Below are 14,540 nucleotides of genomic sequence, written 5' to 3' on the forward strand. Positions count from 1 at the left end.
TCAGCTCAGTCATATTCTTAGGATGTCTTCCCTGAGCAGTTTGTATTTTCTCGTGTGTTTGGGTGCTTTATCTGCCCCAGGAAGTTTTACAGTCAATATATTTACCGTGGACCCATTTTGATCCTCTCAGCGACCCCTGATGAACCTGAAGCCGTAGATTGAGCAGCGGCACGCCGTCTAAAACTCGTCTCCTGATTGGTTGACAGGGAGCTGCGTGGTCACACAGAAAATCCAGCTGAAGAAAGTGCCCTCGCTGTTAAATGTGTCTGTGGACCTGCTGACACCTGCACCACATTAGTGGGTGTCTCCACGTGGGTGCTCAAACATGGAGTTATTGGTTCGCTATCTCGACAGGAGCAATTCAATTAGGTGAGTGTCTTTTTATGCAATGACACTTAAACATGTTTCTGAAATATAATCGACTAGATGTAGAAATGCACTGGCATATTTAGGTACAAACATAAACCAAAAAACCTTTTTGAAAAACAAATCGTTGCCTTGCGTTATAAAAAACCTTTATTACAAAACCAGGCAAGTGTTTAATATTCAACTTAAAACTGCTGTCAAAAATGTAGTGTAAGGAAACTAATCCTCGAGGTGAATTTGTAGCAACAGGAAAGTCCTCCCGGCTTTTCTGTGGGTGACACTGTTGGGAAAATATTGCAACTGCGCTCACTGTGCTAACCTTGGACTTAAACCCAGACAGCAGCATGAACACACGCTGTATGTTTAGGACATGGAGTTCTTCCTGTGAAAGATGAGCAATGCACTGAAAAATATAGCTATTGCTCAAGTGAGTAGGTTAATCATGAAATAACTGCTTTTTTGCACTCTCACTTCCTCACTTCTGTTTTTCCACATGAGCACTGTATTGTCAAAGTAAAATGCCTTAAAACCTGAGGGCTCCTTGCTAATCTAAAATATCCACAGGACCAGGTTAGACACAGGTTGGGATTGCTCATTTGTCTCTAATCTTTTGCTCTTTTCTTTCAGCTCTGTCCCAACTCAGGACATTATCAAAGAGGAGAATCTGAGAGATGACCTGAAGTATTACTTCATGAACCCATGTGAGAAGTACAGGGCCCGACGGAATATACCCTGGAAACTGGGAGTGCAGATTCTCAAAATCGTTATGATTACCACACAGGTATGTGCGGTGTGCTTAATGCAGATTAGTAAAATAAATCCACCCAAATGTCGGATAATTGCTGCTTCTTCTTTTTTTTTTTTTTTTTTTATTAAAGAGGTTTCTCAATGGGAAGAGGTTGAAATGGATCCTTGGATTCAGAATAATTCAGGCGGTCATGTGGTGTAATATAATTTTTGTTAAATTTATTAGAACTAGAAGTTTGTTTTTTTTTGTTAGTTTTTTTTCACAAGCTTTGTCTTGGCAGCTCAAAATTGTGATCAGCCTGTTTTCTTTCTTTTTTTGTGTGCAGGACTAGGAGTCCATCTGTAAATTGAATTGTTTGGATACAGATTAGAAAAGTGCATATAAAGTACCACATTTCACACTTCATGTCAGGACAAAAACCAGAGGAACTCTCTGTAGACCTGTTATAAAACTGCAGAGGCATCGATCTGGGCAACTGTATAAAAACATTTCTAAAGCATAGAGTATTCCCAGGAGCACAGTGGCTTCAATAATTGTGGAAATGTAAGAAATTTGCAACGAGCAGGATTCATCCTAGGATGGGAAGTCCATCCGAACTGAGAAACCAGACGAGTAGGCCTTGGTTGGGTGGTTAGATCACTGGTCAGATGGAAGCCACTTTGACCAAAAGGCATAAGGGAGCCTGCTTGGAGTTTGTTGACCAGCATTTAGGGGACGCTCTGAGTATAAAGAAAAAGTTTCTCTGGGTTAATGAGACATAAACTGAACCCTCTGATCAGAACCCCAGGCCCCATGTACTACTGAGAAGCCTGCTTGTGGTAGCATTGAGCTTTGTGGCTGAATGCAGGCAAATACAGAGTGGTCACTAAAAGAAAACCTGCTCCAGAGTGCACGTGACTTGATACAACACATTATTTTTCAGCATGACAATGACCTGAATCATAAAGCCAAGACAACACTGGAGTGTCTTTGAGTCTCCCAGCTGGAGCTCAGATTAAACCACAGGTCGTCTGTGGAGAGACTTTGATTGAGAGGATGTGTATGGAATAATGGGGAAAACTGTATTTATCCAGATCTGCTAAGCTTTTAGAGACTTACCCAAGAAGATTTGAAGCTATAAATGCTGCCAGAATCAGCTTCTACCAGTACACTGTATTGTTTGAGTTGGAGAGGAAGATTGTTGTAGTTGTGCTTAGAGCATCGATAAACATTTTGGTTGTTTCTCTCTTGTATTTCTCAAAATGATGTTATCAAATTATTTCTGTTCCAGTGAACTACAATGTTTATAAATAAAACTAACTTTTAAAAAGAAACAAGCAGAGCATATTCATAGCTGAGTGCTATGTAAAATACTTCACATTTATAATTAATATTAAATGTGTAAATAGTCATTCCAAAAATAAGAATACCTGCTTTTTCTTATCACCAGCTGTGATAAATAAATGTTTGCTTTGTCCCTGGTTTTCTCTGTAGCTCATACTGTTCGGTCTCAACAACCAGCTGGTGGTGTCCTATAAAGAGGAGAACACCATGGCCCTGAAAAACCTTTTCCTAAAGGACTACAGGGGGGTGGACGAGGACGACTACAGTGTTGCTGTCTACACCCAACATGATGTCTATGACCGTCTGTTTTATGTCCTGGAACAGGCAAGTTCAGCTTAGACACTTTACATGCCCTAATTTTACCACCACATAAGCTGAGACATGTTCATATTGTGTGTGAGGGTAGAGAGGGGAAAGGTGCTCATGTTGACATCTTGACTTGTGCGTTCACGTCACTGCACAGCTCCAGGCAGGTGTCTGATTGCAAAGTCATGAAGGTTATGTATGTGCCAGAAAATAGTAATTAGGTCAACACTGAAGCAGCCTTATTCGTAAGGTTTCATTTGAACTGAATCAGACTGGGGCAGCGTGTTTAACCTGAGGTTTCTGATATTTACAGTATAGCCAGTTGGGCCGACTCTCTGTGGGTCCCATCAGTTATGCTGAGGATGAAGATGGCAAACTGCTTCCCCTCGTCGTCTGTAAGGAGTGCTACAAGAAAGGTAGCCTGGAGCCCTCTGACGGGGTCTACAACATTGACGCCCAGTTGGAGACAAGTGAGTGGGATCATTTAGTTTTAGTCCAAAATAATCAAATAACAAAAACTTTTTTGTTTTTCATCATATCAATGTGGAGATTTTAAGTATTTACGCATATCTTACCCTGTGCCACCAATAGACAAGCATAACTCCCTTTGCAAATCCCACCATTATGTTTTATTAAAACTGTGATATGAAGGAACCACTGGCCAAGTGCTGCATTTTAGATGTTTTCACTCTGTTAATTTCTTTCCTCTCAGTTTGTATGTCACATGACCCTAAGACTGCAAACCAGTGGAGAACCCATAATTCATCCTTTTTTGATCTGGACTTTTACAGGTATACGGTGCCATCTGTCCGGTGCAGTACAACATTTTATTTTCGATTTTTCTGTTGGACATCAAAATGACGTTTTTAAACCACTGCCTGCTTTTGTTTCCAGGCTTGTTGACATCACAATAACTTTCCAGCTGAAAGGAATCAATCTACAGACAGTGCGTTCGCGCGAGTTACCTGACTGCTACTCATTCTCTGTCACTGTATGACTCAGCTGTTTTCTATTATATTGACAATTTGAAAAACCTTTGAGACTATTAGCACTTTGACTGTACTTGTTTTAAATTTGTTAAGCATTAAGATGACAGATCTTTTTAAAAATCCAAAATAGACAGGAGTGCTGTTTAAAAACTATTAATCTCAGAGTATTCGATGATGTGACAACATTTATTGTTTTACTAATCTAATTTCCTTTGGTCTTGTCCCTAGATAACGTTTGACAATCAGTGTCACAGTGGAATGGTGAAAATATGGCTGAACATAGGCACTGAGAGGAGTGCATGCACAGACTGGAAGATATCTGGGACAGGTAAGGTACAGTTATCTATTCTAATGGAAATGTGATGCGCCAGTTTCAGAGCCTGGATACAGTTGAGTGTTGGCTGTTTTTCCTGCTGATAACTTGTGATTATAAGTAATGAATGAGTGTTAAATAAGAGATAAACCATAACACAAACACACACACTTTATCTCTGTTTCAGCTCAGAAGAACACACACTATCTTCTGGTGTTTGATGGCTTTGTCATTCTGATTTGCCTCACGTCAGCCGTGCTATGCACCCGCTCCATCATACTGGCTGTGAGGTTACTCCAGGTCAGCTGATTCTGTTCATGCTGTACAGTCTGAAAATTTGTGATTTTTTTGTCTTTTCTCGAACTGTCAGTCTTTCTTGATTTACCAATTGATAAAAACTTTCTTTCACTTTGCTTTCATTCATTGATTCATTCTATGTTATTTAAATCTAATTCCAAGCACATCTGGATATGACTGAAATCTTTTTTTGTACACACACATTTGTATATGTACACTACTGTGCAGAAGTTTTAGGCACGAGAAATATACATGGGATGCCTTTTAATATAAATTACTGAATAGTTTTTCATTTTTCAGTTAACTTCATCCAAAGTGCAGCAGAGGGAACAAACCTCAATCTAATCAGTATCTGCCCTTTGCCCTTAAACCAGCATCAGTTGGACCTGACACAGTTTCTCCTGGGACTTTGCACCTTGGAGAAGCTGCTGCAGTTCCTCTGTAGATTCAGGCTGTCCCAGTGTTTCTGTCTCTTCCTGTGGTCCCAGTTTGACTCCACACTGCCCCGATCAGGGCTCTGTGACCATCTGCTGCAGGACTCCTGGTTCATCTTACCTCTGAAAATAGTTCTTCATGATCTTTAGTGGGTTCTTTATGGACTTATGAGCCTGGGATCAATCAGAGAACTGGTGGTGCTGTGTCATAACAATCTAAAACATAAAACCTCTGCACAGTACTGTATTTCTGCATATTTTTCCTGCTGGTAATGGAATACTGTCAGTGTTCTGTGTCTATTTCTAATAAACAGAATTTGCATTGTTGTATTTTCAGAGATTTTCCCGATTCCTTCATGAGAACTACAATCGTAAAGTGTGTGAGGACGACCAGAGAGAGTTTCTTAACGGCTGGTATGTGCTGGTCATTGTCAGTGACCTCTTGGCTATAATTGGATCAATACTGAAAATGGAAATACAAGCAAAGGTAAAATTAATAATTTCTATTTTTATGTACTATACTAATGCATGGCTTAAGATAAATGTAATACAAAGGCAAGGCAAAAGTCTGTATTTATTAATTTTGTCTGTGTTGAATCGTCTGCATTAATTTTGTGGTTTCTGCAGTAATTAAAGTTAAATGATCAGTGAAAAGGAAAAAAATAAAAGTATTTAAAATTTTTAGCAGTCAGTTCCATAGTAATATGAAGCTAACTGCATGGTATCAGCTCTGATTTTACATCATGTTATTCGTTAACTAACTGAAAAATAAAATAGCTGTTAAATAATCCCTGGTGGACTTTGGAGCAAAACAATTGTCTATTTTAACCAGTCTGTATGTCCTTTTTATTGCCACCAAGTTCAAGGGTTTACCCAAAGTGGACAGAAATATTGGTGCACTAGAGGCTTGGGTTACGTCAAATATTTGCACATACTGCAGATTCCTGAAGGTCTGATTTCCGAGTGAGACAATGCACCTGACTGAGAGAACACTAACATGACTTTCTTTTTGTAGAGCCTGACCAGCTACGATGTGTGTAGTATCTTCCTGGGAACATCTACATTAATGGTGTGGGTCAGCGTAATCAGGTACTTGGGATACTTCCAGAAATACAATGTGAGTGTTAACCTTTTTCTGCCCCTATACAGGCCGTTGTGAATCCAGCTAGACGAAACTTGTTCTTAGTTTCCTTTAGGGTTTATTGTAAAAAAAAATAAATATCTTGGTGAGCATCATAACCCATGCTGTCCAAAGAGTTTGAGTCGTTGTATAGATTAACTACAATCTGCAGTTAAGTCAGTACTGTGTATATTCAGTGGTGGTTTCAAAACACTTTTTACAGTTTGTAAAAAAAAAAAAAAAGAAAAGAAATTGAACTCCTCTGTAGTCAAATGTTTTTTTTGTTTCATGTTTCTGTTATTCTTTGCTTTTTGCCTGTATGCTTTGCGTGTTTCTGCTGTAGGTGCTAATTTTGACCATGAAAGCAGCCTTCCCCAAGGTCCTGCGTTTCTGCTGCTGTGCCGGTATGATCTACCTTGGCTACACCTTTTGCGGGTGGATTGTACTGGGCCCGTACCATGAAAAGGTAATTGAGGCAGTGGATTAGATGAATGAGTTTATGATGTGCATGGGATAAGACAGAAGTTATGGGGACTATCACGTCTGTTTTTGTGACCTTGCTCCTTTAGCCACAACATGTGGCTAAATCAGGGAACTCCTACATAGTGAGAGGGTAAATTGTGATTTAACACTAGTTTTAAAAAAAAAAAAAAAAAAAAAAAAAGGATCATTACCATGAAGATTCACCATTAATTCCGTTTAAATAAATCAAGTGGTGATGTTCATGTTAGGAAATGTCAAATGTACAATTATTCTGTACAAAGTATCATCAGATTTAAAAAAAATCTAAATGAATGTTCATCAAAATGAAAGAATCTTGTCTATTTTAATTCTATTTATTAGACCTAATACAGATAATTATTAATATTTACAGTAGTTCAAACTGTACTTTATCTGATATTATCATATGGTTGTTTGGTTTTTGAAATGGAGTTTCAGGATAACATCCTAGAAATTAATGAAACTGCAAAAATGGCTTTGGGCCTCCATTTTCCAGAAGCAGCATGAGTTCATTGACCATTCTAATCTGTAAACATGCAGGTTAGCCACTAGGTGTCGGTATATGTTTGCCAGTAATAACTTGGCTTTGGCGACAGCTAGACACATACTTCTTGCCACATTTATACAGTCACAGCTTTTTCTGTTTGAAGCATGTTCTGGAGATTTTTCTCTCCCTTTTTTGACTGTATAGTTAAATTGAAATAAAATGGGGATATGGGTGGTGGCTTGGTCGGTGGGGGGTAAAGGACATCAGTGTCCCTAAACTCAAATCAGGGATGCTGCAATTTTACAAATGAGGGTAATGTCAGGACACCACGGACACATTATTGTTTGGAAAGCAGAAGAACATATAAAGGTTCTTAGGAAAAAGCAGATATTTTCACTGTGCTTTGGGGGGCAATTGGACAGGGAGGGACCATAGCTTCAGCTCAGGGCAGCCTGTCACCTTAGCTCCCTGGACCGCAAGTGCCATCAGGGAAAATACGAGTGTTTAGCTGCCTCGCCTGTTAAAATAAATTATTTACGGAAATCCAAACAGCAGTAGGCGTCTAAACAAGACAGAGTACGTACTGTAGGGAGGACAGATGTGAGATAGACTGAGATCATCCGTCCCTGGCCGTCTGAGTCCTCACTGACCAAATGGGACTTTGTTGATAATCTCAAACTGAGGAGGAGCACCTGTTGTAAATAAGATGTGGACAGATTTGTAGTGTGTCAGGTCAAAATAATATCATGTAAAACTTGGCAATCACATTAATTGCAGATTCCTTTGTATCTGAAACCAGCGGAAATGAAAGTGACTTCACTTGCTTTAATGCCTGTAGTTGTTGCAATAGAACAGGTTTCAGTTCCCTGAATGTGTCCAACCCTGCTGTCTGCTGAGACTTGGTCATGATATTTACATTGTGACGGCTGGGGGACTCCCATGTAGTGTGTTGTCGGCCTTCCAGGATCCTCTGTGTATTTACTGAGGGAATAAACAGAGGATGTTCTAGGACCTGCCGTCCCACACGTCTTCAAGTGCTGTGCCCTGGATCCATACCATCACTGGGGGATGTTGTTTTTAGATAATATCACATTCTCCTTTCTTAATGTTTGGAGCTGCCTATCATACTCCCGTTTTTACTTTGATCTCTGGGTTTTCTGCACCTACTATGCTAACCCTGTCTCTGTAGGAACCACGTCTACTGTCTTGAAATATGTTTACCATATTTGACAAATCACACATTGAACACTGTTTTTATATTGATTGGTTTTAAACAGTCTGAAATGCTGAACTTTTTCAATTGTAAAGATTTTTGTTTTTAGATTATAGTGTTTGGAAAAAATGTTTGACATCACCCTTAGATAATGTTAAATCATTAACACAATTATATACAAATTAGAAAATGACAATGAAGGGGTTCAGTCATTTCATAACCCAAAACAAGATATTAGGAAAACTCACAACAAACCCACACAGAAGTCCAATCTAATGTCTCCTGTTTGTATGTCCTAGTTTGAGGGTCTGAGTCGCGTGGCCGAGTGCTTGTTCTCCCTGTTGAATGGGGACGACATGTTCACCACCTTTGCCCAGCTGAAGGACAAAAACACGGTGGTGTGGCTCTTCAGCCGGGCATACCTCTTCACCTTCATCTCCCTGTTCATCTACATGGTATTGTCGCTTTTCATCGCCCTCATCACTGATGCCTACGAAACCATCAAGGTAAGAGTCAGAGTAAAATTGTATGAATTAAGCTTTTAAGTATTGATAGAAAATCCATCATCAGTATTTCATAGTGCTGTCCTCACTTTTAGATGTGAGGAATATAAAGATGCCATTGGTCCATCTAAAAAGGAATGTTTATCGCTCAAACAATCAAGAACATAAGTAATAATGAACAACGCTTGCAATGGAAATATGTTACAGTCCTAGCTAATGTTCTATGAAAAAGACTGTGTAAATTTAAATGCATTGTTTTAATTGTAGTGTGTGTTTATTTAGAACTACCAGGAGAATGGCTTCCCATTGACGGACCTGCAGAAGTTCCTCAGGGAACAAAAAGATTTTCCTGTTGTAGAGGAGAACAGTCAGACAGATGTTCACATCAGACGCTCAGTGCTGTGCTGCTGCCCAAGGTACAAGTTCATGGTACAGTTCGTGTGTGGTTCTAGCATGACTTCCTATCATTAACGTTTGACTTACCTAAGGGCATTGTTAGCTTGTAAATAGTTTATCACTATACCTTTTATTTTATTTCTTAGGATAGTTTTAGACTAAAAGAAGCAACTGTTTTAAATGTCGTAATATAAGTTTTGAAAGTTCACAGGAAATTTGGACTGCGAGTCTCTTCAATGAAATCATTCTAAAAATCAGTCTGAGGCTTCAGATGCAGGGTTTAGGATTTTTCTACAAAAAAATATGTTCTTCTGTTCTTTGGCTTTGTTGACATATATTGTCATATTGCTGCAGTATTTTTGCACTGAAGTATCCACAAATCAATCATGGGAAACAAATCAAAGATTTTAATAAGTAAATATAATAGTATCTACATTGCTTACACCTTGTTGGTCTGGCAAGGAAATTGTACTTCTGTGTCACTGTTTTCTGCTCATTCCTTTTCTATGAGCCAATCTCTATCATCAGCGAATTGCAGTGGAGTTTCCTCCACGCTGTGGTTTGGCTCAGTTTTAACTTGGTCTGAGAGCAATGAAATTAGTGGTAGCAGCTATGCAGACACACCCAGTGATCGGCTGATTACAGAGAAACAGAGGCTGTACACTGGGAAGAAGGACTCCACCTCCTTGCACCCCCCAGCTATTGCTCCCTTCTCGCTGTGTTGCCTCCCAAACAAATCCCGGTCAACACTGGGACTTTGTCAAACTGAGTCAGAGAAGTTTAGTTGAAGCACAATAGTTAGTCGGAAAGAGATATTTGATTTAAGGTTAATGGTTGAAAGTTTAACTCAGAGTAAGAACAGTGGGCTTGGTTTCTGCAGCCATTGCCATCCTTTTATTTAAAAAGGCATAAATTTAAGTTTAAGTTTATCCCAGACAAGCAGCTCCAGTAGTCATTTGTATAGGGTTGTGCAGTATTTGCCATTAAGCTGTTTTTATACACTCCACATAAAGAACTGAATGCATTATCAATGGAAAATTTTACGTTGCTGTATATGTTATGTAAGTTTAGGATGAAATAATGTGGCTCAGCGATCACTTTTTCCTCTCAGGACTCTGCCATCATTATAGTATCACCAGACATTAACGCTGTCCCTCTGCGGTACTTCCTGCATGTTTCACATGTTTTAAATCACCCAGCTTTCTGGGGCTGTATGTCTTAAGCGTTTAAGGAAGTGCAGTCTCTGTTACAAAGCCATTATGTAATAATCTGCAATAGTGCAACACAAGACTGGCATCTTCACTATTGAGCAGAACACAAAAGTCGTCTTCCTGTAAAGTTACAGATTTTCTAATTGCAGTCATTTGCAGTTGCTGATCTGATTACATGTCATTTTTAACAGCATGTTTGTCTTACTGTGCCCACAAAAATTAGATCAGGGTTCTCAGCAAACATATTAATGTCTTACAGGATGAAATTTCATCTGCATACAATTAGCCTCTTTCTACTATAATCTTCTTCTACTGCAGTAAGCTATCTTGTTGAGAAGCAAGGGCACTGTCCATTTGTATTTCATTTTTGGAACAAATAGATCAAATTTGTCTGTAGAGGTCCTGTGTTGTCTGTTACTTGAATGAAATTGAATGCTGAATGGACAAGTATCGTAAAGGTTGTAAATATCACTGAAAGTTACTCAGATCCATACAGTAACAGAAATATTGCCTGATACACACACAAAGGCTTGAATGTGTTTGCTGGCATACATAGAAAGTAAATAAAACAGCTTAAGCAAAGAGTGGATGTTCTATTTGAAACAGACTTGAGAGCATGCAAAAGCTCTGCATTTGAAGCATTGCAGAAGTACAGCAAGGCCTGAATTTGAAGTGGTTTTGCTTTTCAAGGGAATAATTGGGCACAACGTTCTTGCTGTCTGTGAAATACATTCACATTCTCAAAACACTGCAGGAGTTTGTGGAAGTCTGAGAGTTTGTCTAAGAGCTGAAACAGACGCAACTGCAAACTTAAGTCAACAGGAAAGTGTGCTTCTTATGGCAGATCATAAACATGAAGGAAAAATGTCTAATTGTTTACAGACTTGAGGTAGTGGGGACATAATTAGCTGTTTCTCTTGAGAGCAAATCAACAAACACACAAATCAAAATAGTATCTTTGCCACTATGTGTGAATAGATGCACAGTCACCAGAAATCCTGGATCCCTATATTGTCTGTCTTTGTGTCAGGAGCCAAACCTGAATGCAGGTGGGATCTCAGAGAATTAGGAGGCAGATTTTGAATTCTTAGAACTGGCTGCTGATCTCTGTAGATCATCCCAACAGTGCTTTAATAATGCAGAAAGTGCTTAGAGAAGCCTAACTGGTTTGGAGCAAGTAGCTGTGGGTCTTGCTGATTTAAATTACTGTGACCTTTGTAATGAATTGGATATGAAAGTGAAGACAAAATGACAGTCTAGGAAATACCTTTACATTTCTGGGTGCTAGTTGAAAAAACAAAAAGATTACCTTAACAATAGTTTTAAAGACAGAACAATGGTTTGGGTGAAGATAATTGGAAGACTGGTCAATGACCAATGAGTGAGTTTTAACTGCAGCCCTCTCTGTTATTGTTGCCAAACAAATCTTGTCAGATCACACCAGGGCTAATGAAGAAAAGGGCCTGTTTCACTAAATTTGCGATATGCAAGCTGCAATTTGCAAAAGTTTTCTTTCATGTAAATTTTGATATTTCACTTATCAAAACAAAGACTATACCACTGACCCATGCATGGGCACATGAGAGGGCTGTAGAACGTCAATTGACTACTCATATAATGATGAATAATAAATGTTATATAGAAATATTTACAAAACAAGTTTTCAGGGATGTTATTGTTTTTAAATATAGATTGGCATAATATAAATATTTTTGATATATGCAGAGATTTGTTGATGCTTCAATTTATTCCCCTTATTGATGACCTAAGGTAAAGCATGCATGGTATCTGTGTGCTGGTGTTGACGAGCCTCTGGATGACTCATGCCTTGGTCTGGATCATGTCTCTGCAGATTTCCTGAAAATGATGACATCATACTCATCAGCTGACAAATGTCACCCTTCCAGATCAGCTCATTCAGGGAAGAGGAGGATGCTGGGAACAGGACTTCACACGTATGATGCAGATTTCAAATGCAGCCGATGAGGTTTTCTGGAAAATGTAGACTTAAAAAACATAAAACATGAAATGAAATTGGAGCTCAGGAATAAGAAATTGAACCAATACAAAAAGGTGTAAGATGTTCATGAGGTATTTGCCAAGAAAACTGGGTTCATTGTTTTTTGCACTTTGTTGTTTGCTGCATACACTGATTCTGTGCAGCATCATGCAGAGCTAGATGTGATGTCTTTGTCAAGTTTTGTAGTAAACATTGCAGTAGAGCTGATCTTTTCATTGGTCCATTATTACAGTATGTTTGAGATTTGAGTTTGCAAGACAGAAAATCACTAATAATCACTTTTAGACTACCTGGATTATTTACATGGGCAGTGTTATACTAGCTCTGGTGGGGAGTTTATATAAAATGCTATCAACATTGCAGAATAAATTATAATATTAAGTAGGCTGAAGATTTCTGTAAATTTCACAACACAACTGGGTTGAGACTGAGGAAAAAGGGAAGGTTTAAATGACTACACCAGGACTACAGGATGAATCACCCAAATAATCAAATCTACGAGCAAGTTCAGCTGTTGAGACAAGTTGGAGCATGACTTCACGTGTGATTACTGCACTTTAAACTTGACAAAATCTAAGGAACATTTTTCCTTCAACCCTTTAACTGAGCTGGCATGTTCTTAAGGTTTATGCATTGTAGGATCTGTTTCCACAGTGTGCCAGCTCACTGTGATGACTTCTAAAAGATGTTTTGAGTGATATCCAAACAAAAAAAAAATGTCTGTGGTGCCTCTGAGACCTGAGCTGGCACATCATTTAGTGCCACCTCTAAAACTAATAGTTTAAAATAGAATAAGTTCCAATCATGGAATTTATCATCCAAATGTGGAAAAGAAGCAAATCAAATCCTTTTCAAAAACATGAGCAGAATAATTTCCTCTAAGAATGGGATTTGTGTTAGCAGTAATATGTATGCTTGTGTGTAGGTAAGCAGGATGCACTGCATTAAAATAAAGATGATAAATATTTACTTAATGGTTCTTACAAGTTCCAGTACAACAAGATCACCATTACCACTCAAAAATGGTAATCCTGTGAAATCAGACTTGGGTAAATCAACAGATAAATGTCACATCTGTGTAAAATCTGAGTCCTTTGCTTTTAACGAGCTCCATTTCAAAAAAGCCAAGCTACTGTTAACCCTGGTTTTTGGTCTTTGTGTTCATTCTCCAAGTGCAAAAGAATGTGGGCTCTTTGGTCTGGCAGCCACTGTTTTGGCTGCACAGAGGTCTTCCATGGCTGGCTGTTTGAAATGACTACTAGTGGTTTGAACAACACTTCGTCTAACCTTCATTAGACGGGGAGCGTGGCTGCTTTACAGATTGTACTTTGACAACACTGGTGAGAGAAACTGAATGACAGACTCTCACGAAAGAGGGTTGTATCGCTGAGAGACACCATGTCTGTCTGATTTTCACCAGATTATCAGACTGTGTATAATAATCAAAGTTAGTGCATCTTCAATGTGCAGTTTTGTAGTTCAGACCACTGGTTAAGCTTAAAGCAAAGCACATACACAAATTTGTGTGGTCATGACTAGATTATTGTGGCAGAGAATATGTTTACAACAAAAATCTTGTGTATTTTGGACTTTAACCTTTGGTTTTTGATCAACGAGTTTTACCTGTTCTGGCCTCAGTCATTGAAATGAAACAAGGTGATACGTTTAGAGAGGAAATGCCGTTTTGATTAAAACACAAAGGGTCCCAGCCCAGGGTCATAAACCAAAACTTTGTGAACCACTGGTGTGTTATGTTTCAGAAGTATCCTTATGTCACTTAAAGTGATATAAATACATTATGCTGTAAATTTTTCATTCATTAAGATAAACAAAGCACATCATTAAGAAAACATGATTTTATCACTACACTGCAGTAGTGTCTTTGGGATCACTTTCTCTGAAGACACTGGGATTTCAAACAAAATTAATGGCTTTAAACATTTACATCAGTTAGAAATCATAAAAGAAACTGCAGTCATCTACATAGGGTTCCTGTGTTTTTAGGGCTTCAGTTCATTAATCTCTCCAGTGTTAGATCCAGTGGTGAATTTATTACAAGAATTTCACTTGTGCACAGAATTTAAATAGCTTTTTGTGTGCAGAAAGTGTGAAGGTAAAGATAACAATTAAATGTAAAATTCTCATAGGAAGGGATGGGTTTGTTTGATATTTTTAAGTTAGTATGCCCTGACTAAATAAAATATTTTGAAGACATTGCAGTTTCTAATCCGTTAATAAGGGAGTGACAAATGTTGGCACAATATCTATTTAGAGTTTTGCATAAATGAGCATTTTGCAGTTAGAAATGTCACT

The 14,540-nt window shown here is 38.5% G+C and overlaps 1 protein-coding gene across 2 annotated transcripts; it reads left to right on the forward strand.

Annotated features, from left to right (window-relative positions):
- Window positions 1–155: 155 nt before the first annotated feature.
- mcoln2 (mucolipin TRP cation channel 2) lies at window positions 156–14,441 on the forward strand. Of its 2 annotated transcripts, none has more exons than XM_026304552.2 (14): window positions 156–369; window positions 994–1,147; window positions 2,588–2,761; window positions 3,057–3,213; window positions 3,456–3,534; window positions 3,638–3,734; window positions 3,961–4,060; window positions 4,233–4,345; window positions 5,114–5,263; window positions 5,792–5,893; window positions 6,240–6,362; window positions 8,397–8,603; window positions 8,883–9,016; window positions 12,060–14,441. In XM_026304552.2, the coding sequence occupies exons 1-14, from the start codon at window positions 326–328 to the stop codon at window positions 12,094–12,096; spliced, it is 1,671 nt and encodes a 556-aa protein (XP_026160337.1). In that variant the 5' UTR covers window positions 156–325; the 3' UTR covers window positions 12,097–14,441. The 2 variants fall into 2 exon arrangements, with proteins under 2 accessions (XP_026160337.1, XP_026160338.1); XM_026304553.2 differs by having other exon boundaries at window positions 3,638–3,689.
- The last annotated feature ends 99 nt before the right edge of the window (window positions 14,442–14,540 follow it).

Source organism: Mastacembelus armatus, chromosome 4 (assembly GCF_900324485.2).
Source record: "Mastacembelus armatus chromosome 4, fMasArm1.2, whole genome shotgun sequence".
NCBI lineage: Eukaryota > Metazoa > Chordata > Actinopteri > Synbranchiformes > Mastacembelidae > Mastacembelus > Mastacembelus armatus.

Bases quoted from the DNA above. Each gene is read 5' to 3' on its own strand.
- mcoln2 (XM_026304552.2), top strand. From the start codon at position 326: ATGGAGTTATTGGTTCGCTATCTCGACAGGAGCAATTCAATTAG. The intron at 3,214-3,455 runs GTGAGTGGGATC...CTTTCCTCTCAG, and splicing joins TGACGCCCAGTTGGAGACAA to TTTGTATGTCACATGACCCT. The intron at 3,735-3,960 runs GTATGACTCAGC...TCTTGTCCCTAG, and splicing joins GCTACTCATTCTCTGTCACT to ATAACGTTTGACAATCAGTG.